This window comes from Barbus barbus (assembly GCF_936440315.1).
Source record: "Barbus barbus genome assembly, chromosome: 39".
Lineage (NCBI taxonomy): Eukaryota > Metazoa > Chordata > Actinopteri > Cypriniformes > Cyprinidae > Barbus > Barbus barbus.
The window spans coordinates 2429292-2455357 of NC_136717.1; the positions used below are offsets into that span (position 1 = coordinate 2429292).

The following is a 26066-nucleotide window of genomic DNA, read 5'->3' on the forward strand; positions in this document are numbered from 1 at the left end:
TGGTCGAAAAAGAAACTGAGGAGAAAGAGAAGGAAGAAAAGAAAGCGCAAGAAAGAGATGGCAAAGAAGGAGGAGGAAAAGAGACAAGCCCAGGAGGCCAAAAGGCAAAAGAAGCAGGCACCTCCTCCGACTGATGATGGAGAACACTGCGCTCTCTGCCGTCGAGTGGTCCCACCTGGCTCAGGAGAGGAGGCCATAGATGAATGGATCCAGTGTGATCTGTGCCATTTGTGGTTCCACTTGGAGTGTGCAGAAGTGGAGGAAGTGCCAGACACTGACTGGCTTTGCTATAAATGTTGTCTGTCCACATAAAAACACCTCACACACACACACACACACATGTAAATAGTGCACACATAAAATTAACGTTAATTTATAGTTATGGTATTTTTTAATCAGTTCAGTGTTAAATGTAAATAGTTGTAAACACACACACACGAAAATCATTTATGTTTTGAAGTCACATTGGTTAATCATTAAATATTTTGTATCAGTTCAAATTGTTTGCCCTTCTTTGTCTTCAGAAAGATATGGTAAAGTTATTCACTAACGTATCACATGCTTAACTCACATGACATAATTAATATCACGACACAATGGCCAAGCTCGCATGGTCCTCTAGCTTATTAAAACAGCAAATAACTTAAATTTTAAACAAATAAAAAGGCATTCACCTTTCTTATTCATTGAAATGTTGTTTTATTCAGTTAAAATAACTAAATACCTCATAGTTGATCCGTTAAATGTCCATTTTCGTCGTTGAAATGTGCTATGTACGGAACATCATTGTTGCCTGTACGGAACACGGTTAACGCTTATCATCTTCCGTACACGGGCGGGGGAGGTACTTTTCCCCACTTTTCTCAAAAACTATTGGTCCAAAAGACATCAATCAAAGTGTGGACTGTCCAATGGGTATTCCCCCAGAGAATGATCATACAAACATGCTTGTCTGGCTTTCAACAACGGAGGAGTGGTCGTTGGCGTGCGGTGAGGGGCGAAAAGTGTACGGAACATGGTTAGTGTACGTTATATACTGTATGTGTGTATTTATATATACATCATAAATATAAACAGTACACATATACTATGTAAACGAAAACTTTTATTTTGGATGCAATTAATCGCAATTAATTGTTTGACTGCACTGTATATTCAACCAGTTTTTGAGCCGTTGCCACTCCCATAATGTTATTTAGATGTCTGTGTGTGAGTCGAGAGTGCAGGTTGGACTTGTTAACGTTCATTACAGAAAATGCCTGCTCACAGAGATATGTAGTCTCGAACATGCTGAGGATTTTGGACGCAAAACCTTTCATTTTGGGGAATGTTGGTCTGCGGTTTTGGTAAAATAAATCCACAGTGACTGTTGCACATTTGTCTTTCATTGGTGTGTTGCACTGCAGTTTGATTAGTTCCATTTGGCGTCCCTCCGGTACATCTGTTGTGAAAAGAGAGAGAATTCCTTCTCAAGTTCATTGAAGACCTGAAAGCGATTCTGAAACTCATTCTACAGACCAACAATTTTTTCTTTGTATTAGTTCACATTGTTGTGAGCGGTGTGCACACCTTGGGAAAGCTGTGTAGCCCACAGTTCTAGTTTCATCTCAAATGCGCAAATGCAATCGTAATATTCAGTTACAACTTTGTTGTGGCCTTACATCTTAGTATGGAGCATATTTAAGTGCTTGTTTACGTCCACCATAAAAGCAAGATCACGAACCCACTTGGGGTCATCTCGCTCAGTTACCGGTTATCCCTTGTCTTTCATGAACTGTCTGATCTCTGAGCACAGTTCAAAGAAACGTTTGAGCACAGCTCCCTTGCTCAACCAGCAAACTTCGGTATGGTAGGGTAGACTGTGAGAAATATTTTTTTCAGATGAAAATTGGCGTCAGATAATTCAGATAAAAAAATTGCCGATGGTTGAGCCCCTTTGCTCTGATGAAATGCTCTGTTTTTATTACCACTTTCATAATATTGTCGATCTTTAGGGTTTAGCTACACAACGCTTCCAGATATAAGATATAATGAAAAATCCAGAATTTTTGGGATGGGTTCTCTTTTTGAATTTTCTCTTTGAATTTTGTCACAACGCCTGCCTTTTTCCTGGCCATGGATGGCGCGCCATCCGTTGCCACACTAACACATTACTGCTTTTATTAATTAATTGCTATTTAATTTCTAATTAGATGCTATTTTACTGTTATGACACTCCCTACCTTTTTTATAACCTTTACAAATATGGTTCTCTTAAACCATGATGTGTATGTGTGAACTTAGAACAGTGCCCCTGTAGGTGGGAATTGGTATTGCATCTATACACATTGGCGCCAAATTAAATACATATTCCCGCCATATGCGGTTGCGGAAAATACCAGACACGCAGTGTACGTCAAGAAGATTTGCAGTGCTTCAGTGAACAATGCATTAGCTGGATCTATGGTGAAAAAAGGAAGTACTTAATATCTTCTATTTTTTACATATAGATGAAATCTGCGTCGGAAATCCGGAATTCCTCAACGTTAATTTCAGTTGTCAAATATTAATTTGATGTCATTTAATCACTTAAATCTGTAGTAATGGCGCTGCTTGTATAATCAGCTCTGAGACGCAAAGATGATGTACATCGCAACAAATGTGGTAATCATTAAGAAATACAATTTAAATTAAATATATAGTTGTGAAATAAAGTGGCCTTGGGCAGAGCACACTGCTAATAGGTCATTGCGTCTAAAAAGAAAACACTTCTGCAATTTATATTTTTTCATTTGATCATTTATGAAAGTTCAAATAATACAGTAGATTGACATCTGAAAAAGCACAATCTCCTCTGATGTTGCTGTCTGTGCGGTCGCAGGAGTTCATGTGCTCTAAGTGGGAGAGCTGGCAAGTTTAGCCGGCTGATGTGCACTCTACACGGTGGTGTTGTCCCTCGCTCCCTTAGAGACTGAAGAGTGCAATTTTCTCACCCAAACCACTACTTGCTGCTGTTTCTGTTTGCTTTTAAAGAGAAAATTTAACCCATAACAGGGGCAGTGTTAGGTGTAATTAATTACTGTAATTTAATTTCTTTTCTTTGAAAAAGTAAAGTAAGCGATAGGACTATAACAATTATTTTACATCGACGATGTCGACAATAAAAAAATTGTCGACAAATATTAACTTGGTCGTTTGATCTCATTTGACCGAATGTAACGGCCTGCAATAACGCGGTTTGACCAGTGTGGCGCTGTAGCGCAAGACTAATTCAGATCTCCCGGATGTAGTTCAAGAAAAGAAGACACAAACATCGCTTATGATGAATAAAATAATCTTATTTCAAACATAAAATAAGACTATTTTGCTTACCCCATAGGCAGATTATTTTGCTTGTTTCGAGCAAAAACTCACTTAATTTTGATTTGTTTTTGCTGAAACAAGAAATTTGTCTAGAAAATTCTTCTTGATTTAAGAATTTTTAGATATTTTAGTAAGTAAGAAAAGCATTTTTTGCAGTGTACTTTGTAGGATATCAGAGCGAATCAGACAATTTAAGATTCGATCAGAACATCGAAACATGACGAGCCGGAATTCCACAAAGAGGCTCGAGACAACAGGATGTTCGGCATAAATCTGTCCACGATACCCAAGCGCTAGCCTGTTTGAAGCAAGCCTAACCAACAAGCCTCTTTCACAGAACAACTTACAACATGAACACATTGATAATTCCAACTCAGGAAGGAGATTGTTAAATTTGGAGCAAGTAACCAAGACTGATGATCATAGAGATGCACAGCATGGCCATCACATGTAAATCCATGATAGAAATCATGAGCTTCCTCAGATTGACTTCCCCCAACCACTGAAATTCCTTCAAAACCATTTTTGACCTTTGTTCACTGAACACATTCTCACGTCCACAGAATGGCATAGAAACTATGTAGAAGCACCTAAAATCATCTTAAAAGGAGTAACTAATCATTTCTATGCATAACTCCATATTATGTATGTCAACCACACTTTTGACTATCGTGTCCTAATCACTCATTTTGTATGTATTTTTAATAACTATTGTATGGGGTTTATATTCATGTTTGGTATGTATGAGCGCGCAAATTCTTGCTTGAAATGTTTCTTCCATTCAATTCTTTGTCAAATGTATCATAGTCTTGTTATAGAAATTGTAGGGAATGAATCCTACATATATTTATTATTATTATTTAGATTTTAGGGAATCACTCTTAAGAGTTGATCTTCATATGATTAATTGTTATCAATCATAATGTACAACTTATGCCTTGTTAACGACTTGTCCAGCAAGCATTAATAACAGCAAGTTATTTCTTAACGCTTTGTTTATTTAATTCGTGGCCAACGATTAAAATAAATCAAATAGTTAAATTGAGTTAGTTAGCTCCTGAGCGTATAGGTAAAACGCGACCTTTTTGGCAAATAGCTACGACATGTTAAATCACATAACACAGACAAAAGATTTCTTAATAAAGTCAAGGTTTTATTCACTATTCTAACACAACATTAACAGACAATTTAACATACACACAAATGGGAGCGAGTTGTTTATATCTGAAGAGAGAGAGAGACTTAGGTTTGAATGCTAGCTTTTCGACCTGAGGAAACTCATAGACAAAGAAGTATTTTATCTTTACCCTCAGCGGAGAGATATCCCGGTTTCAGTCAATAAAGAGATTTGCCTTACTTGGTCTTTCAGTTGTTTTGATCGAACTCAGTCTTTCCTTTGGTTCAAAGAGACTCTTTTCCTCAGGTGAATTCAGTTCTTTGCGGGCCGTGTTCGGATTGGCTGTTCGGTCGGTCGTGTGACTAGCGCACTCTTCAGTGGTTGGTTGTCTCGTTCTGACGTAATGAAGTTTAGGATTAAAATTCTTTGAAAGTTTAACGAGCGCTAAAAGAGTCTTCTATTACATGGACCTGGCCCGCCATCCCTCCCTCTGATCTACTTCCCTCCTGAACTTTGTGGACATCTTGAAGCCGCTCTTTAGAGGGAGGGTTATGTCACAGTCAGTTGTTGGAGTGCCCAGCTTAGCCACCAGAGGGCTCTCTCTTTGAGCCATTGTTTGTGTTCTGGACTGCATTTCCCATCACCCTTTGCACTCATTATTGGTTCATTACTGCCAGCTGTTTATCATTGACTCATTAACCTCACCCTATATATACCTTGTACATTTTGTCTTTAGTTGTGTCAGTATTAGATTCTGTTCCTGTTTTTTGCTCCTGTGGATTATTGCCTTTCTTGTTTTAAATTGGTTTCTTCTTCTGCTCTTTTTGTTGCGACGGTTAGCAGTGCATTACAGCACAACCCCTTCTGGTTTGATCACCTGTGACTGACTGTATTTGTGGTCTGACGGCATGAACCGAATCATAACATACATACTGTGACAGTTTGAGATGAATACATGTACTTTTACACCCCTAATATACTGTTAAAAGTTTTAGGTTCAGGTGTGTTTATGTTAGTATGAGAGTTTCTGACCCTCTGAATTTCATTATATATTATTATTATAGATAACAAATATTGTTATATTGTATTTCTTAAATCCAGTATTGTAGTTTTCCCATATACCTAAAAAAAAGACACCAGTACAGTTAGAGCTTTTAAAGATTAAAAGAAAAAAATCACGATGAAAGACGATCACTCTCATTTCCTCATTTTCATGTGAAATAAATTGTTTTCGTTACTGTTGCATAATTCAGTGATATAAATGAATGTTTTTATGGTTTTATTGAGTTTGTTACACAAAATAATTGTTTTAGACTACTACTGTATTATTTTTCCTAATTTAATGTGATTCATGTTGTAATAAAAGGATATTTTCAGGTTCACTAGATGGCAGCATTAGTATTTGTCTGGTAATGTGATTTCAACATGTCTGTCCACATGAGGGACCTGCTCCATGTCAAATAAATCCCCTTTCAAATGAGTGAGTTCAGCTTTGAGAATGAAAACCAAGCTGTTTGTTCCTCAGTATTTTCATGTTTGACTCTGAATGTTTCTTCATATCTTCACTCTCCTCTTTAATAAACGTGATCTTTATAATAGTGAGATCTCAGTTGCTTCACCAGTTTTTCTGTTTTTGGACACTTTGTCCTGTTTAAGATCAGAATAATTAACAGTAAGTAAATGTAAACTAAATCTGGGTGCATCCCTAGTTCAACAGTAAGCACAGTTCAGTTAATTGCTTTAAATGGCCTGATTAGCCAAACACACTCAAAACTAGCATAACTTTTATACATATTAATTTGCAGGTGGTTAGTAAAAGTTGTCATTGCCTTCGTTCATCTTCAGTTATGAAATGTTAGTTTAAATAATACCCTTACTTATATTCATGTATTTTTTAGTATCTACCTTTTAAAGATGATCAACCTACCACAGCTACTGTACTGCTGTTTCTGCTATTACTTCTGAAAATACCTCTGCAAACAGAAGTCAAATTAAAAAACAGTAAAGCTCGATGAGTTGTCCTCTTGCATCCTTAAGACTTTGAAAGCCATTTTCACGTTTGGGCAGACCTGAAAAGAAAAAACCTGGGAAACTTAATTATATTTGCTAATTCTCTTTAATGTATTTGCCCCGATTTGATCCATAGGAGATTTATCTAGTGTTATATTTATATTATTTTGTTTTAAGGAGTTAAAAATGGCTCTTATCAACCTTGATTGACATTCTATCACATTATTTGGACAGTTTTGGGTGGGTTTTTGTGAGGTTTTGGGCTGGAAATCGTACATCCAATCTGGCAACACTGCTTGTACTACGACTGAACAACAATGGAGAAGTTAATATTGCTTGTCTCCGAGTATTTATGTCTTTACCAGATGGAATTGCCGGAGTACCAGCCACAGCCACAGCGTCTCAACTGAAAAAAAACAAAAATACGCTGCCCTCTCAATGGCTCGCAGCTGAACATTTGTCACGCATTTCTGAGGTTTCAGGTTCTAATCCACCCTCGTATAGTTTTTTTTTCTCATTAAAACCAAAGCAGTGTTCATCAGTGATTGTATATCAACAGCAAGGACACGTTTGCAGGGATGAAAGCAAAAAAATCCTGAGCCTGAACTTTTTTCCCGTGTGGGGGTTTGGTTGTGGGGGTGGACACACATGCAGGAAATTTATTTGAATGATTTTCCTTGAAACTAACTAGTAACTAGGTTTAGACTACTGAAATGGTTTTGTTCAAAATAAATAATAACAATTTACTACAGAAAACTACAGTTCAGTTCAATTAACAACAACAAAAACAATAAAATGCTCCAAGAACTGGAAACTTAAACAGGGTTCGTACAGATACTGCAAAATGAAATTCCAGGACTTTCAAGGACTTTTCAAACACTACTTTTTGGTTTTCAAGGGCTAAAATCAGATATCTCACTTATCAAACAACCCAGACAGCACACGTATGTCTGGCTGACGTCGGCCCAATATATGGAAACGTCGGCCTCACTACCTGAAACATCTAAAAAACATCGGACAAGCGTAGGCTGGTATAATTCGGTCAGTGCTCTGTTTTCCAGCTCATCAAACGTCGGCCCTGAGTCGGCTGACGACCGCAGGCCGATGAAGTGTTCATCTCTTTACTCGTGCCCAGAGAGAAACCCGGCGACATCTTTGGTTGACTGGTAAGTTTTGGTTGAGGTAAAAAAATTAGTTTTTTTAAATACTACCGACGCGCATATCATGCCTATATTGCGTCGGCCGTCAGAATAACCTCTCATTTCAAAGGTGGAATCGTCAAATATGACTTCTAGAAGATCATAGATGTAGTTATTTGAAGGAGGAAGGAAGGAAGGAAGATGGCGGCGCGATCGATCGCTGCGGCTGCTCCGGGTCCCAAAGACGGTGCTTTTATGTCGTTTAATGTCATCTGTTCGTCTCCAAATAATGTCAGTTTACCGCTAACTCTTAAAGAAATCACCCCAGAATTCATCTATGATCGCCAAAGTCTTTTGGATATCAGCAACGCTTACGTACACCAACTCTCGCCGGCGGCTACTGAGAAGCTACGAGGCCTTTGTTTACTGCTGGAGCCGGACCTCGAGACCGCGGCCTCGCCTACTGACGCTACCCGCACAAGGCAGCGTCGCAAGCGGTGTGAGAGAGGACGTAAGCGCGGAGGTATACGAGCTAGACTAAGAGCTAACCCCTCAAGACCGGCTCTTCCAACACTCATGCTCTCAAATGTCCGCTCTCTGGAAAACAAACTGGACTTAATTCAACTCAGTCGATCTACGCAGCATGAGGCAAGGGACTGTTGCGTGTTTGTTTTCACCGAAACATGGCTAAATGACAACATCCCGGCCTCCGCCATTCAACTGCACGGGCTAACCAGCTGCCGAGCGGATAGAGATTCATCACTATCTGGTAAGACACGCGGAGGTGGCTTGTGTGTGTATATCAACAAAGACTGGTGTAACAATGCTGCGGTATTATCAAAACACTTTTCATCGCTGGTGGAGTTTATGGTTGTGAAGTGTCGACCGTTCTATCTGCCGCGGGAGTTCACGGCCATTGTTATCGTTGCGGTTTACATCCCCCCGTGTGCAAACGCTAAGGACGCGCTTCGTGAACTGTATAGCGCCATCAGTGAACAACAAACAAAAAACCCAGATGGCTTTTTCATCATAGCCGGTGACTTCAACCACGCAAACTTAAAGACAGTTTTGCCAAAGTTCTACCAACATGTGAACTTTGCAACAAGGGGAAACAACACACTGGATTTTGTTTACACAACAGTAAAGAACTCTTACAAGGCTGAACCCCGCCCCCACCTCGGGTACTCCGACCACATCACTGTTATGCTAATCCCAGCATATAGACCACTTCTCAAACTCACCAAACCGGTTGAAAAGCAGATCACAGTATGGCCAGACAATGCCACCTCAGCACTGCAGCACTGCTTCCAGGACACAGACTGGAACATGTTTAAAGAGGCAGCCACCTACAACAACCACACAGACCTGAATGAGTACACTGAAACTGTGACTGCTTACATCAAAAAGTGCACTGATGATGTGACAGTCACCAAGACCATCGCCACACGTGCAAACCAGAAGCCATGGATGACAGCAGAGGTTCGTGGGCTGCTAAAGACCAGAGATGAAGCATTCAGATCAGGAGATAAAGCAGCCCTCAAAACATCAAGAGCCAATCTGTCCTGTGGCATCAAAAAAGCAAAACGGTCATATGCCCAAAAAATCAACAACCACTTCACAGACAGCAGAGACACACGGAGCCTGTGGCAAGCCATTCAGACCATCACTGACTACAAGCCCCCGCCACAGGCCTGTGATGAGGACACATCCCTTCCCGATGCACTCAACCACTTTTATTCACGGTTTGAAATGCAGAATGACACACCTGCACAAAAACTGCCCACACCTCCCAACGACCGGGCGCTCTGTCTGTCTCCAGCCGACGTAAGGAAGACCCTATCTAGGATTAACCCACGCAAGGCTGCGGGTCCTGACAACATACCTGGCCGTGTTCTGAGAGACTGTGCTGCACAGCTGACAGATGTCCTAACAGATATCTTCAACACCTCGCTGAGTCAGGCAGTCGTCCCCACGTGTTTCAAATCCACAACAATCATACCGGTACCAAAGAAATCACCTGTGTCCTGTCTCAATGACTACCGTCCCATAGCACTGACTCCAATCATGATGAAGTGCTTTGAGAGGCTAGTCATGCATAACATCAAAACCAGCCTCCCCAACACACTCGACCCGCTCCAGTTTGCATACCGTCCAAACCGCTCTACGGACGATGCAATTTCCTCCACCCTCCACCTGGCTCTTACCCACCTAGAAAATAAAGACTCCTATGTTAGAATGCTGTTCATTGACTTCAGCTCGGCATTCAACACAATAATCCCACAACAGCTCATAAATAAGCTAAACCTGCTGGGCCTAAACAATTCCCTTTGTAACTGGATCCTGGACTTTCTAACTGGAAGACCTCAGTCAGTCCGTGTCGGCAACAACACCTCGAGCTCTACCACACTGAGCACAGGTGCCCCACAAGGCTGTGTGCTCAGCCCGCTGCTCTTCACACTGCTGACCCACGACTGCACTGCCAAGTTCAGCTCCAACCACATCATCAAGTTTGCTGATGACACAACAGTGGTAGGTCTCATCAGCAACAACGATGAAACGCACTACAGAGAGGAAGTGGCACAGCTGGCTGAATGGTGTGGCACAAACAATCTGTCCCTCAATGTGGAGAAGACAAAGGAGGTTGTGATGGACTTCAGGAGAAACTCCGTTGACCACCCCCCACTGACCATCGACAGCTCGACTGTGGAGAGAGTCAGCAGCACTAAATTCCTGGGGGTGCACATCACAGAGGATCTCACCTGGACCACCAACACCATGTCACTCTCCAAAAAGGCACAACAGCGCCTACACTTTCTCCGCCGGCTGAAAAGAGCAAGTCTCCCTCCACCCATCCTCACCACATTCTACAGAGGCACCATTGAGAGTGCGCTGACCAGCTGCATCACTGTCTGGTACGGGAACTTCAGTGCTGCTGACCGCAAGACCCTCCAGCGTACAGTGAACACAGCTGCAAAGATCATCGGTGCCCCTCTCCCCTCCATCCTGGACATCTTCCTTACACGATGCACCAGCAAAACCAACAGCATCGTGAAGGACTCCACCCATCCCTCCCACAGTCTCTTCCAGCTCCTACCATCAGGAAGACGGTACCGGAGCATCAGAGCCCGCTCCGCCAGACTGCTCAACAGCTTTTTCCCCCAGGCTGTGAGAGCCCTGAACTCAAACCACCCCGTCCCCCTCTGAAACCCCATGCAAACCCCTACCTCCTGAACATGGACCACCCCCCACCCCAAACCTTAACACACCAAAGAAAATCTGTATGGAACTTTAATTATTTTTTTATTTATTTTATTCTTATTTTTCTTTACACTATGGACACTCTCCTCTATGTGCACTATGGACACTTTACACTATGGACACTTACACTTTACACTATGTGCACTATGGACACTTACACTTTACACTATGTGCACTATGGACACTTACACACACTGCTGCGTGTGCACAATCTCACAAAAGACTCAGCAATATATGTATGTTTACATGCTCATGCACTACAAATCATCCTGCACTGTTCCCCAACCAGCTGCTGACTCAAATGTCTCTCTTTGCACATGTACAGTATTTGTGAAGCATTCGTATAGTCTGTATTTTTTATCTTCTATTTTTTAGTTCGTATAGGGTAATATTTATGTGAAGCATTCGTATAGTTGTATTTTTTATCCTTTATTCTCTTAGTTTGTATAGGGTAAATACTTATATATAGTATACTTATAGTTACATCTGTTAGTAGTGTATAGGTTTATAGTGTTTTTTACTTCATTGTTGTATGACTGTATTTATGTAGCACCGTGGTCCTGCGAGACACGACATTTCGTTCCACTGTATGTCCCCACATGTAACTTGAACTTGAAATTTAACACAAACTATATACAGTATTCACTTTAAACTTCAACCGTAGTTTGTTTGACTGCCGTCCGCTTGCGCTTGACGGAGCTCATGCTAACTAGCCATAACATTGAATAAACCGCTGTACAACTGTTTAATTAGACCGAGGTTGCTGAAATTACGTTCAGTTTATGTGGGATTAATAATTTGCACCTTTCTCCTTCAAGAGACAGGCCTGTAAATTGTGTCATCTGCTCGTTATTGAGTTAATTGTATTTTTTTTTACATGACTGTTTTTTATGCTAGTGACGTTTCATTAACAACTAGACCTGATACTTTAGTTTGAACAAATCTTTAATTAATAAATTGTTCTTTTTTTAGGTCCTGGCTACCACCAATTGAGTCAATGATTCACTGAGTTTCTTATAAGAAAAGATGCTCATCTGCTACCACCCAGTAGTTTAAATGTTTGTAGTTTCATTGCTGTAAAACTTTCTTCTTTTTTTTTTAAGCAGGTGGAGAGACAGTCTGGGCAGCAGCAATAGGACAATGATTACAAGAGAGGGGTTTCAAGAACTGGTACTGTTTTGGTTCCTCAATTTTTCAGGACCAAAACATTTATATAAGTTACAGGATCAATGGTGCTGCTATCAGTATTGCGACCAAAATAAAAAATGCGCTGTGTAAATAAGTTCAACATGGTTGACAACTGTTAATGCACAATTACCATTTTAGATGGACAAACTGTACTGTATAAGATTTCTATTCAAACTGAAAGCATACATCTAGGCTACCCGCTGCCGTTTTCAAAGCACAATGCAAAACTGTGACATTTCAATCACTGACGCTGTTCAATCGGCAGCGCTAACCCATAAGCGCATATACTTGCCAGCAACCCGCCAAAATAAAAGCTTGCTGATTTTGTATTTGTATTTAATACTCCCTTTTTATTTTAAAATATAATAGTATTATCACACTTTGTTTTATGTATTATTTCATGTTTTACACTAAACAATACTTTTGCACTGAACTATTTTTAAAGTGATTTTAAGTTTGAAAATGATAAATTCATATAAAAAATAAAAAGTAAATATTAGCATTTTATATTTAAGTTTACTATAATATAATTGTATTTGTATTTAATATTCCCTTTTTATTGAATATATATAAAATATGCGTAGTAAAATATTAACCAAATGATCTTTTGTACAGCTAAAAATGATTCCATGCTAATTAATTACTGCACTTGCCCCCCCCCCCAAGTGTTTATACTCATCCTTGGGTCGGACGGCCAAAAAAATCGCGGGCGCTCTCCAGCACTGACAGGAAGGGGTTTGGACAATTTGCATCTTATGCAATCAGTTTAGTTGTTGGCGTTAGCAATTCTTTTTTTTTTGCCGTTAGTAATTCATTCATCATGAAACTAAAATCTAAAAAAAAAAAAACACACACTCACCGTAATGATTGGAGACGTGACTTCAAGGCTGAAACTCAAAAACGTGCACCTAAACTATTTGATGTCTCCTAATGAATCTGATTAACAAAAACACAGGTCGTGCTTATTAGCAAGCGTTTTTCCAAAGACTGTAATTTGTAGTCATCTGGTGGTCAAATGATGACTTGCACCTAAGAAACTGCTGTGGCACTAATATTAAAGAATATTAAAGTAAGGGCCTGTGCCAGGTTAGTCATGTCATGTGGTTCTTAGGCGAAAGAAGATTCCTTGGAAAATGCCACACTCTCGCTAAAAAGATTTCAGGAATACTGGCAAATATCCAAGTTTGCACCAAAAGAAATAAATAATAGGATAAATGCATAAATCTTTATCTACTTTATTTATTATTATTTCAGAATGCCCCCCCCCCCCTCACCCCATACACACAGTCATTCACCTGAGAGAGTAACTTATTTTTAAAGGCTACGCCAATGCATAAAAGTTCAATTTCTACATTTCAGTTCTACATAGCAAATTATTTTTTAACATACAGTTGATTAAAGTTTCTATATTAAATCAGTCATCACACAAAAACTATTTTCACAAATCTGGACTTATGTAAGCATCACCTGAAAATGGGAATATGCATATTATTTCTGCTAATCAAATTCCTTAATTATGAGAATGATGTCATCATGGTTTTACTGAAAATATTTCCTTTCAAAATTGTAATGTTAAATCGCAAATATAGAAAAGGAAAAGTCATAAGGAAAATAATTAAACAGTCACTTCCAATAAATATATGATGTACTATCGTCATTCATGATAATGGATAATATTACTACTTCACAGCTCATTAAAACAAAAATCTACTTTTACTAATAAACTACTTTTATATTCTTTGAATCTATTTTAAAGTTTACTTGAAAGAGGTAAATATAAATTTACTGCTTATTACATGCAGTATTTGAAGTCGCTCGAGGTTTTGTCTCCTGATGAAACACCACTCCACCTTGCCCCTTTCTCCAGCTTACTTTTCTGTCACTTTCTAGCCCCATGCTCTTCAGCTTTTTACTTATCTGGAAGACCAGCAAGAAAGAATCAAATATAAAACCTAATAACAGCAACAATGTGAAATAAGAGAAAACACACAAAGCTAAAGGATGTTGTAGATAGTTGCCAGTGCAGTTAATTATTCAGAATTGGGCCGTGTTTAAGGTGGATGCAAACCTCATTCAGAATGGCCGTCTGTAGTGAAGGATCAGTCAATGCGCATTGTCCAGTACAGGAAAACTTCAGTCTGACAATCTGGTTTTTAATTAACGTGTCATCTAGAGGAATACAGAGTTCATGTCATCCTCAACACAGAAGACAGATACATAAATGAAAGCATATCACGTCTGTTTCAAGAGTGTCCTAAAATTCTCTTGTTTATGGTGGCCGAGAAGTGCAAAACAAATCACCATTCTGAAAACAAAATAATTAAAAATACACAACAACAATTCTGAAAACATTATAACAATTATTATTTTGTTTCCGAATTTGTCTTCGTGTTTTCTGACTTGTTGTAATGTTTTTGTGTTTTCTGAATTTTTATTTAGTTTTTTAGATTTGCGTTTGTAATTTATTATTTTGTTTTCAGAATTGTGATTTGTTTTGCACTTCTCGGCCACCGTACTTGTTTGAATGAAACTCACCTCCATAGCAGATAAAAGGCTGCTGTACATCACAGCTGTATTGAGCCCATTTCCCAGAATCGGTTATTGACATGCCAACACAGTTACTAGATCCTGAACTCAGGGATGGTTGATCTGCTGCCCAGTGTCTAAAGAAGTGGCTCCACTGATTAGACCAATCCCAAGAGTCCAGAAACAGACCGATCCAGAGCGAGGATTCATGACGAATCAGATTCTGCTGCTCTGGGTTGATACTCGCCAAATCAGTGTAGTGTTGTCTGCAGTAACTCTGAGCATCTCTCCACGTCATAGCAGTCTTTGTAATCATGAAACCAGTGCTTTCTGTTCAGAAACAGAAGATAAGGACCAACCTTCAGTTAAAATCAGCTGTTAATACAGTGTTTGTATTTTTCGTAAGGGATGGCGATACCACTTATTTTGTTTTTGATACAATGCCGATATTTTTAATGGCCAGTATTGTCGATATTAACACCGATACGACTGAATAAATGTAATGTATTAAATTACTAAGAGTAAAATGGGTAATAATACCCACATAGCTTTATATTTGAAACACATTTTAACATTCACTACGCCTTAATTGCAACCAGTGTTGGGGGTAATGCATTACAAGTAACGCGAGTTACGTAATCCGATTACTTTTTTCAAGTAACTAGTAAAATAACGCAATACTTTTTAATTTACAAGAAAATATCTGAGTTACTTCTTCAAATAAGTAATACCAGTTTTTTTCACATTTATTGATTGACAGCTCTGGTGTTGCCATGTTGAGAGAAATCGGCAGTAAGATGTTACTGTAGTTCTAGAATAATTCATCACTCACAAAAAAAAAAAACAAAACGCTGATTCAGTATTCCTCAAAATGAATAAAAACAGTGAAATACAAACACGGAATGTGATGCAAACCTGCAATAATTAAATGTTAAATAACACAAATATCCTTTATGTATTAATATTTTTATTAACCAATGTCTTTGCTGCTGACCTACAATGATCCATTGCAACCATACTAATAGGCAAAAATTACTCTAGATAAACATTTTTTATTTATCGTGAATTTACTTTCCCTTCAGTTTGAGGTTTATTCATTTCACTTCTGGTGTGAAAGGGCTTTTATATTTGCCAAAAATAGAACTTTTTTATATTAAGAACAAACAAGCAAGCCCTGCCCAGATTTAAAAACTAACGTAACGCATTACTTTCCATTAAAAGTAACTAAGTAACGTAATTAGTTATTTTTTAAAGGAGTAACGCAATATTGTAATGCATTACTTTTAAAAGTAACTTTCCTCAACATTGATTGCAACTTCTTAGGTTATAGTTTTGTTTACACATGGTTACAATATGTTTACTGTAGTGGTAACCATGGAAATACTATAGTTAAACTATGGTCACTTTTCTGTTGCATGCATAAAATGCAATTTTATTCTAAAACGTTTTTATTCTGACAGTGTATGATTTATATTAACATTACAGAACAGAACTTGATCGATGTGAACTTTACGTTCAATTTAAATAAACGTGGGCCTATTGCGCAAACTATGTAGGCTACAATGTAAATTTGTTTATTGCAAATAAATCAAACATATATGTTTTTTCTGCACTGTTCTGGGCTGCCATTCCCAAAAACATCAATGCTTTCTTATAATCCTTTTGGTGAACGCAGCCCTGTTTGAATGCACTGTCAGAAGTTAGGGAACGCTCTCTGTGATTGATTGATCATGCAACATTTACGTGTTTCTAACATAGGTTATTCATCCTATATTAATGCATATTGTACTCATTATTTTTTGTTAAATTAATAAAAACCACTGGGAAATTAAAATGCCTTAGTATCAATATTTTTTATTTGAGTATTTATACTTTTCGAAATATCAATACTTCAGGATCCCTATTTTTCGAATCTTAGGAGATCAAAGTGCCGAGGTTCTTACTGCCTAAAGCCGGGCTCAGTTGTCTTAATGTCAGACTGTACGACAGTCAAGACGCGACAAAAACGGACGTACTTTTTTTTTTACAAAAACGGACGTACTCAAGAAGACTTGTTTTACGTCATCAATACGTGACGCGCGTTCTCTCGCTATAATGGTAGCTAGCAAACAACAGCAACGTGTAGCGTTAGTTTTATTAATTACATGCCTTGATGTTAAAAAAAACAACGAAAAAGACGACGTGTGTGGAGCAAGTCATGGCTGGGCAAAAGAGGACTTTATGGACTTCCAGTTCTACAGAGCGAACTTGAGGTAATTTTGTTATTCGAGTTTAAACATCCTGCCCCTTAATAAATAAACTTTAAGTAAACTTTACTTTGTACATATATTGTTTTTACAAATAATGAATGGTTTGAAGTTGCCGCGCTAATTGCGTCATCAGGTTCAGTGCTCCTATTGGTTCTTGGTTTGACGGTCGTCGTAGGAGATGTCACACTGCAGGAAAGTGTCTGAAATCTTCTCACACTGCCAGAATTTAATCGGAGGAAAAAATTGATCGCAACGGCCATTAATCGGCTGTCGGTGAACAATGGGGAAAAATGAACCAAGTAAGAGGACTCACTATTAAAACACACAAATGGGAGAACGGTGCTGCAGCTCTCATCATACCAGCTTCCATTAAAACTCCTCACACACTCCCCATCAGCATTTGGTTCTCCTGGATGCCACATACTTTCATGGGAGATTGAAATGTCCCCCGTAGACCAGACCCAGCGTTTCACTCCCATAGCATGGAGACCTATCCATACTGAACCACTGCGTCCAGGATTCACTGTATTTACCAGTCTGTTCACGTCATTCATAGTGGTAACAGCGGCCAGATCAGTGAATCTCGCTCTGCAGTAACTCTGAGCATCAAGCCATGTCATGCTTTGATTCATAAACTGGTACTCTGGTACTACAGGCCCTTCAGGAGGGAAATGACAGAATTGTAGAGATCATAGATCCTATAATCATGATTAAAGATTAAAAACAAAATCAGTTTGCCCTAAAACAAATTGCATTATACGTTTATGCGCAATTTATAAGTTGAAAGCTAATGAAGTCATAGAAGAAAATATGTATACAGTAGAACCAACACACACTCCTAATAATTCATAACTATGTCACTATTTGGCAAAAGCGGTGGCGACTTTTTTTCTTCTTCTCTCTTTTGTTTCTATTGCTGCTATTTAACAGCCCTGTATAACCTGTTTGCCCATTCTTCTCTTGTACATTCCTGCTTATCTTAATATTTATTAAGTCTACAGTATACTGTCCTTCACATTTTATTTTTTATTTCTTATTTCATTTTTTCCATACCTATATTTATGTATATTTTCTTTTGTGTTTGTATTCTATAATAATTGCAGTCCATGGAGCAGACCTGACTTACATTTCACTGCTGGTTATATATGCTCTATATAACTGTGTATGTGAGGAATAAAAATCTTGAATCTGTATTCATACTTCACATTCAAATTCATATGAAATTAACTTGTTTCTCATGAGATCAGGCTAGTTAGTACAGCTTTAATGATTATAAAGGGAGCGTTCTTTACTTGCTTTATGTAGGCTATTTAATTTAAGCATATTGTTGTGCTGGTAATCACTGTTAAATACAATACGACAGAACAGAACGTGGACAAATAACAGTCATCTAACATGATCTAATTTGTTAGATGCTCACTTCCATGGCAGATAAAAGGACTCTGTAGATCACAGCTGTATTGAGCCCATCTGCCAGAGTTGGTTCTCGACATGCCAACACAGTCACCAAAAATCCCGGAAGGTTGACCTGGTGCCCAGTGTCTGAAAAAGAGGATCCATTTATCAGACCATTCCCAAGAGTCCAGAAACAGACCAATCCAGAGGACCTGTCCAGATGCAATCTTAGTTATCTTGTCATTTTCCACCGAGTTGTGGATGGTGGGCAGGTCTGTGTAATGCTGTCTGCAGTGGCTCTGAGCATCACTCCAGTTTTTAGCAGTCTGGATCATGTATGTAGTATTTCCTATTGAGACAGTCGAAGAAAACAATCTGAGTTTGAAGCTCTTTTTTCATTGCTAAACTGTGCATTCATAATTTTACAAGAACTCACCCTTGTAGCATGCAAAATACCGTAAACCGCTACATGACATATCATGCCAATAGCCTTGATAAGTCAATACACAATATGCACCCTTATTTGGCTTTCCTGAAGCCCAGTTAAAGTAAGCTTGGTTTTCTCCATTAGACCAACCCCAGCGGGTCTGTGATCCCCTCTTCAATCCAATCCAAACCGATCCTTTGTATCCAGCATCCACTACATTTACCAGCCTGTTCACATCATCCATGCTGTCTACAGTAGCCAGATCAGTGAATCTCTCTCTGCAGTAACTCTGAGCCTCTGGCCACGACATTGCTGTATTTATATAGTAGTACTGACGATAAATACCAGCGCTTCTCCATAAGAGCCCTGTTAAAATCAACATGTTAAACCATCTATATGTGAACACATCATCATAAATCCAGATTACAAATGTGACCCTGGACCACAAAACCAGTCATACGTGTCAATTTTTCAAAATTTTGATTTATACATCATCTGAGTCAAAGTTGTCCAAATGAAGTTCTTAGCAATGCATATTATATATATATATATACACACACACACAAGTTTTTATATATTTACAGTAGGAAATTTACAAAATATCTTGATGGAACATGATCTTTACTTAATATCCTAATGATTTTGGCATAAAAGAAAAATTTATAATTTTGACCCATACAATGTGTTTTTGGCTATTGCTACAAATATAGCTGTGCTACTTATGACTGCTTTTGTGCTCCAGGATCACAAATGACCACACCAACCTGACAGCAGAAGCAGCACAAACAGACTCCCGTCCATGACTGCTCACACAGATCCTCACTGTTGGATGATCAAACATACACAATTAATACACTACACATAGTACACAGCTAATTTATTGTGACTTCACATAATTCATGTAAAGAAATGCACCCCAAATATGATAAACGTGCCAAACCATTCAATTTGTGTTAATTACTTCTCCTCCTTTTCAGCAATTTATTACTTTGTAAAGGTATTATTTAAAAAGAATCTGCATAGTCTAAATCTGGCTCATACAGTGAGTAATCTACCTGTAACTAAATCTGCACCAAATTTGGAGTTGAAAACTCTACAGCCTTCATTTTACAGAACTGTACACATCCTCAGACATCACTGTCTGTTAACTGAACTGCTGATGGAACTGGTCCTTTCTCAGTCTAGTAAGATCTAATCTGCTACAATACACAGGATCAAAGGCAGATACTTTTATTCAAAGTGACACACATTATTTAAGCTACAGAATGTCCTTCTACTTCAACATTTCATGCTTAACACACTGTGTTCCTTGCAGATTCCTTCATGTTAGCCTTGAACTAAAAGTGAACCACTATCGAAGCCATATTTATCAGAGTTTGACCCACCTCAATGCCCAAAATTATACTTTTATTAACATAGAGATTTCAGAATGAACATCAGAATTAGAAGGGGAGTTTCGGATTGCACCGTAATATGTATTTTGGCTTCACGCAGGTTGTTCACACATGCACTCACACAAAACAAATAAATGCTGATTTTTGTGATGACAAGATGTGAATAATTTTCATATTCAAATAGCTCATTTACATGTCTCATCTGGACGAAACAACTTGGGCCAAAAAAGATTATCTTGAAGATATCTTGAGACTACAGTATAACACAAAATACATTTCCAAAATAACAATTTGAATAATCACTTAATTCTCCATGCCAGGAAATTCCTTTGCAAATTGAATAGCATGCCATTATGATTATTATTTACATTGTTGTTTAGGGTAGAAGTGTTTGTGTCAAATGACGAGAAAACATGAATGTTCTCTGGAAATCAATTTTACCTCCCCATGACCACCACCACTCCTATTTCAGTTTAATTCACTATAGAAAACATTAGGAATAATAACTGAACAGCATATTAGAATGATTTCTGAAGGACACTGAAGGTTGCAGTAATGACGGCTGACTTTAGCTTTGCATCACAGGAATAAAACACATTTTAAAACATATTCAAATGCAAACCCGATTGTGAGACAAGTGAGACATTTTGAAATGTCATGCCAAATATTGGCTCATTTTGGATTTCATGAGAGCTACACATTCCAAAAAGGTTGGGACAGGTAGCAATAAGAGGCTGGAAAAGTTAAATGTACATATAAGGAACAGCTGGAGGACCAATTTGCAACTTATTAGGTCAATTGGCAACATGATTGGGTATAAAAAGAGCCCCTCAGAGTGGCAGTGTCTCTCAGAAGTCAAGATGGCAAGAGGATCACCAATTCCCCCAATGCTGCGGCGAAAAATAGTGGAGCAATATCAGAAAGGAGTTTCTCAGAGAAAAATTGCAAAGAGTTTGAAGTTATCATCATCTACAGTGCATAATATCATCCAAAGATTCAGAGAATCTGGAACAATCTCTGTGCGTAAGGGTCAAGGCCGGAAAACCATACTGGATGCCCGTGATCTTCGGGCCCTTAGACGGCACTGCATCACATACAGGAATGCTACTGTAATGGAAATCACAACATGGGCTCAGGAATACTTCCAGAAAACATTGTCGGTGAACACAATCCACCGTGCCATTCGCCGTTGCCGGCTAAAACTCTATAGGTCAAAAAAGAAGCCATATCTAAACATGATCCAGAAGCGCAGGCGTTTTCTCTGGACCAAGGCTTATTTAAAATGGACTGTGGCAAAGTGGAAAACTGTTCTGTGGTCAGACAAATCAAAATTTGAAGTTCTTTTTGGAAAATTGGGACGCCATGTCATCCGGACTAAATAGGACAAGGATAACCCAAGTTGTTATCAGCGTTCAGTTCAGAAGCCTGCATCTCTGATGGTATGGGGTTGCATGAGTGCGTGTGGCATGGGCAGCTTACACATCTGGAAAGGCATCATCAATGCTGAAAGGTATATCCAAGTTCTAGAACAACATATGCTCCCATCCAGACATTGTCTCTTTCAGGGAAGACCTTGCATTTTCCAACATGACAATGCCAGACCACATACTGCATCAATTACAACATCATGGCTATGTAGAAGGAGGATCCGGGTACTGAAATGGCCAGCCTGCAGTCCAGATCTTTCACCCATAGAAAACATTTGGCGCATCATAAAGAGGAAGATGCGACAAAGAAGACCTAAGACAGTTGAGCAACTAGAAGCCTGTATTAGACAAGAATGGGACAACATTCCTATTCCTAAACTTGAGCAACTTGTCTCCTCAGTTCCCAGACGTTTGCAGACGGTTATAAAAAGAAGAGGGGATGCCACACAGTGGTAAACATGGCCTTGTCCCAACTTTTTGAGATGTGTTGATGCCATGAAATTTAAAATAAACGTATTTTTCCCTTAAAATGATACATTTTCTCAGTTTAAACATTTGATATGTCATCTATGTTGTATTCTGAATAAAATATTGAAATTTGAAACTTCCACATCATTGCATTCTGTTTTTATTCACAATTTGTACAGTGTCCCAACTTTTTTGGAATCGGGTTTGTAGAATACAGTTATTTAATGTGTAATAATATTTCATAACTGTATCATTTATTGAATAATTGCAGCATTGGTAAGCATAAAGGACTTCTTTCAAAAACATTAAATATTCCAATTGTAATTTCTTACCTTTTTTGTTTGTAAATTCTTGCACTTTCAACTAAATCTGCACCAAATTCTGAGTTGAAAACTCTACAGCCTTCATTTTACAGAACTGTACACATCCTCAGACATCACTGTCTGTTAACTGAACTGCTGATGGAACTGGTCCTTTCTCAGTCTAGTAAGATCTAATCTGCTGCAATACACAGGATCAAAGGCAGATACTTTTATTCAAAGTGACACACATTATTTAAGCTACAGAATGAAGTCCTTCTACTTCAACATTTCATGCTTAACACACTGTGTTCCTTGCAGATTCCTTCATGTTAGCCTTGAACTAAAAGTGAACCACTATCGAAGCCATATTTATCAGAGTTTGACCCACCTCAATGCCCAAAATTATACTTTTAGTAACATAGAGATTTCAGAATGAACATCAGAATGAGAAGGGGAGTTTCGGATTGCACCGTAATATGTATTTTGGCTTCACGCAGGTTGTTCACACACGCACTCACACAAAACAAATATATGCTGATTTTTGTGATGACAAGATGTGAATAATTTTCATATTCAAATAGCTCATTTACATGTCTCATCTGGACGAAACAACTTGGGCAAAAAAAGATTATCTTGAAGATATCTTGAGACTACAGTATAACACAAAATACATCCAAAATAACAATTTGAATAATCACTTAATTCTCCATGCCAGGAAATTCCTTTGCAAATTGAATAGCATGCCATTATGATTATTATTTACATTGTTGTTTAGGGTAGAAGTGTTTGTGTAGCAGTTTGTGTCAAATGACGAGAAAACATGAATGTTCTCTGGAAATCAATTTTACCTCCCCATGACCACCACCACACTTATTTCAGTTTAATTCACTATAGAAAACATTAGGAATAATAACTGAACAGCATATTAGAATAATTTCTGAAGGACACTGAAGGTTGCAGTAATGACGGCTGAATTTAGCTTTGCATCACAGGAATAAAACACATTTTAAAACATATTCAAATAGAAAACAGTTATTTAATCTGTAATAATATTTCATAACTGTATCATTGATTGAATATTTGCAGCGTTGGTAAGCATAAAGGACTTCTTTCAAAAACATGAAATATTCCAATTGTAATTTCTTACCTTTTTTGTTTGTAAATTCTTGCACTTTCAACTGCTTCTGTCACATCAGGAGGGTCCAATACATCTAAAAGAGAGGTGACTCAACACTACTGTTAATTCTGGGTAGCCCTGCCCTTAAGTAAAACTAAACAAATCATCTTTGGTCACTTTTACATGTTGGTTTCAGTTTTTGGCTACAACAGAAAAACTGCTATATGGACCATACCTTTATCCATTTAGTCTAGTAAATCCCCCGTCCCTCACCTATGTGTTTATTAGATGTTTTGATCAATACTTGAATGTTTCCTGAAACATATGTATTTCACTGATTCCTTCAGATTAGCCTGGAAATGAAAGTGAACTATAGGAAGCTCTGACAGAGCCTGACACACCTGAACACATCAAATTACACTTCCATTAATGTGTAAATGCACCTGTTTTAATGAAATAACTGCTGCATGAAAAAGCAAATGTAAAAGAATAAGATCAAATGCAGATTTTTGTCACAAGACATGAGTCATTTTCCTATTCAAATAGCTCATTTCCATTATGTTGCTGGTCATGGCAAAAAGTAGATTTTAAGGACTTTTTGATGCCAGATCATGTATGTGACCCTGGACCACAAAAGCAGTCTTAAGTCACTGGGGTATATTTGTAGCAATAGCCAAAAATACATTGTATGGGTCAAAATTATACATTTTTCTTTTATGCCAAAAATCATTAGGATATTAAGTAAAGATCATGTTCTATAAGATATTTTGTAAATTTCTTACTGTAAATATATCAAAACTTCATTCTTGATTAGTAATATGCATTGTTAAGAACTTAATTTGGACAACTTTAAAGGTGATTTACTCAATATTTAGATTTTTTTTGCACCCTCAGATTCCAGATTTTCAAATAGTTGTATCTCAGCCAAATATTGTTCTATCATAACAAACCATACATCGATGGAAAGAGAGAAAGAGGGGTTGACCTCCTTGCTATGGATGATGTCAGCATGCTCATTAACTATGCACACAGTGATTGGCTGATAGTCTCTGTCAGAGATTTATTCATAGAAATATTGTAGAGCACGATATTATGTTGTCATGTCTAAATAAAGGTAATACTGTATATATACATGTATGTATACACACACACACACACACACACAGTGTCCTCCACTAATATTGGCAGCCTTGGTAAATCTGAGAAAAGGTGGCTGTGAAAATAAATATGCATTGTTTATCCTTTTGATCTTCCATTAAAAAAATCACAAAATTCTAACCTATCACTGAAGTAAAACAATTGAAAGTGGGGAGAAAAATCTCATGATGAAATAAATGCTTTCTCTAGGTTATGTTGGCACCCAATTATTGCTAGATCCTTTTCCCAAGATAGCAGCCCTGAGTTTTTTCCTGTAATGCCTGAAGAGTTTGGAGAACACCTGATAAGAGATCAGAGACCATTCCTTCATCCAGAACCTCTCCAGATCCTTCAGATTCACAGCTCCACGATGGTGCTTCTCCTCTTTAGTTCACCTCACTCATTTTCTACAGGGTTCAGATCAGAGGACTGGGACGGCCAAAGCAGAAGCTTCATTTTGTGATCAGTGACCCATTTTTGTGTTGATTTTGATGTTGGTTTTGGATTATTGGCCTGGTGGAAGATCCAACCACAGCCCACTATACGATTTCTAACAGATGCAGTCAGGTTTAGATTTTTTATCTGTTGGTATTTGAGAGAATCCATGATGTCATGCATCTGAACAAGATGTCCAGGACCTCCGGCAGAAAGACAGGCCAACAACATTAAAGATCCAGCAGTATATTTAACCGTGGGCATGGGGTACTTTTTATCCCTGTTTGTAGTAAACCCATCTGGTGGGTTTGCTGTCAAAAAGCTATTTTTTTAGTTTCATCTGACCATAGAAGCCAGAGCCAATTGAAGTTCCAGTCGTGTCTGACAACTGAATATGCTGGATTTTGTTTTTGGATGAGCGAGGATAATTTTTCTTGAAACCCTCCTGAACAATATGTGGTGATGTAGGGGCTGTTTGATTTTTTTTCAGATGTGAGTCTTTTAATTTGTGTGAATTTTCTGGTGAGGCAGCTCTTTAGTGAGAATTCTCGTGTGATGATCAAATCCTCGATTAGAGCAACATAAACATCCAGGCCCTTGTCATTTCTAGGCTGGACTACTGCAATGCTCTTCTGGCTGGACTTCCATCAAGCACAATCAAACCTTTACAAATGATTCAGAATGCAGCGGCACAACTGGTCTTCAACAAGCCCAAAAGAGCCAATGTTACACCTCTCTTTATTTCCGTGCACTGGCTACCAGTCACGGCTCGCATCAAGTTCAAGACACTGATGCCTGCATATAGAACAGCCACAGGTTCAGCACCCGCCTGCTTCCTCCACTCACTATCACGAATCTACATCCCCTCCAGTCTGAGATCTGCTAGTGAGCGACGCCTCGTGGTGCCGTCACAGAGAGGCACAAAATCACTTTCCAGAACATTTTCATTCACTGTTCCTGGCTGGTGGATTGATTTTCCCACCCCTATCAGGAATGCTGATTCCCTAACAATTTTCAAGCGATGGCTGAAAACTCATCTTTTTCGTCACTATTTGAATTTTTTTTTTAAAAAGTAAACTTTTCCTTTAATCTTTCCCTGTCTAGCTTGTATTTATTTGAAAAATGCCTGAAATTT

The 26066-nt window shown here is 38.3% G+C and overlaps 1 protein-coding gene and 1 long non-coding RNA gene across 2 annotated transcripts in view; one reads left to right on the top strand and one right to left on the bottom strand.

The window, feature by feature from the left end:
- LOC306858963 overlaps nucleotides 1-26066 on the top strand; it is a 1377007-nt gene that overhangs the window by 1027432 nt on the left and 323509 nt on the right. The window lies entirely within an intron of this gene.
- On the bottom strand, nucleotides 726-18961 carry LOC306858481 (macrophage mannose receptor 1-like; the record flags this gene model as incomplete). The annotated part of the gene is made up of 5 exons (XM_079399048.1): nucleotides 726-793; nucleotides 14590-14910; nucleotides 17143-17487; nucleotides 18250-18573; nucleotides 18742-18961. The coding sequence occupies 5 exons, from the start codon at nucleotides 18959-18961 to the stop codon at nucleotides 726-728; spliced, it is 1278 nt and encodes a 425-aa protein (XP_079255174.1).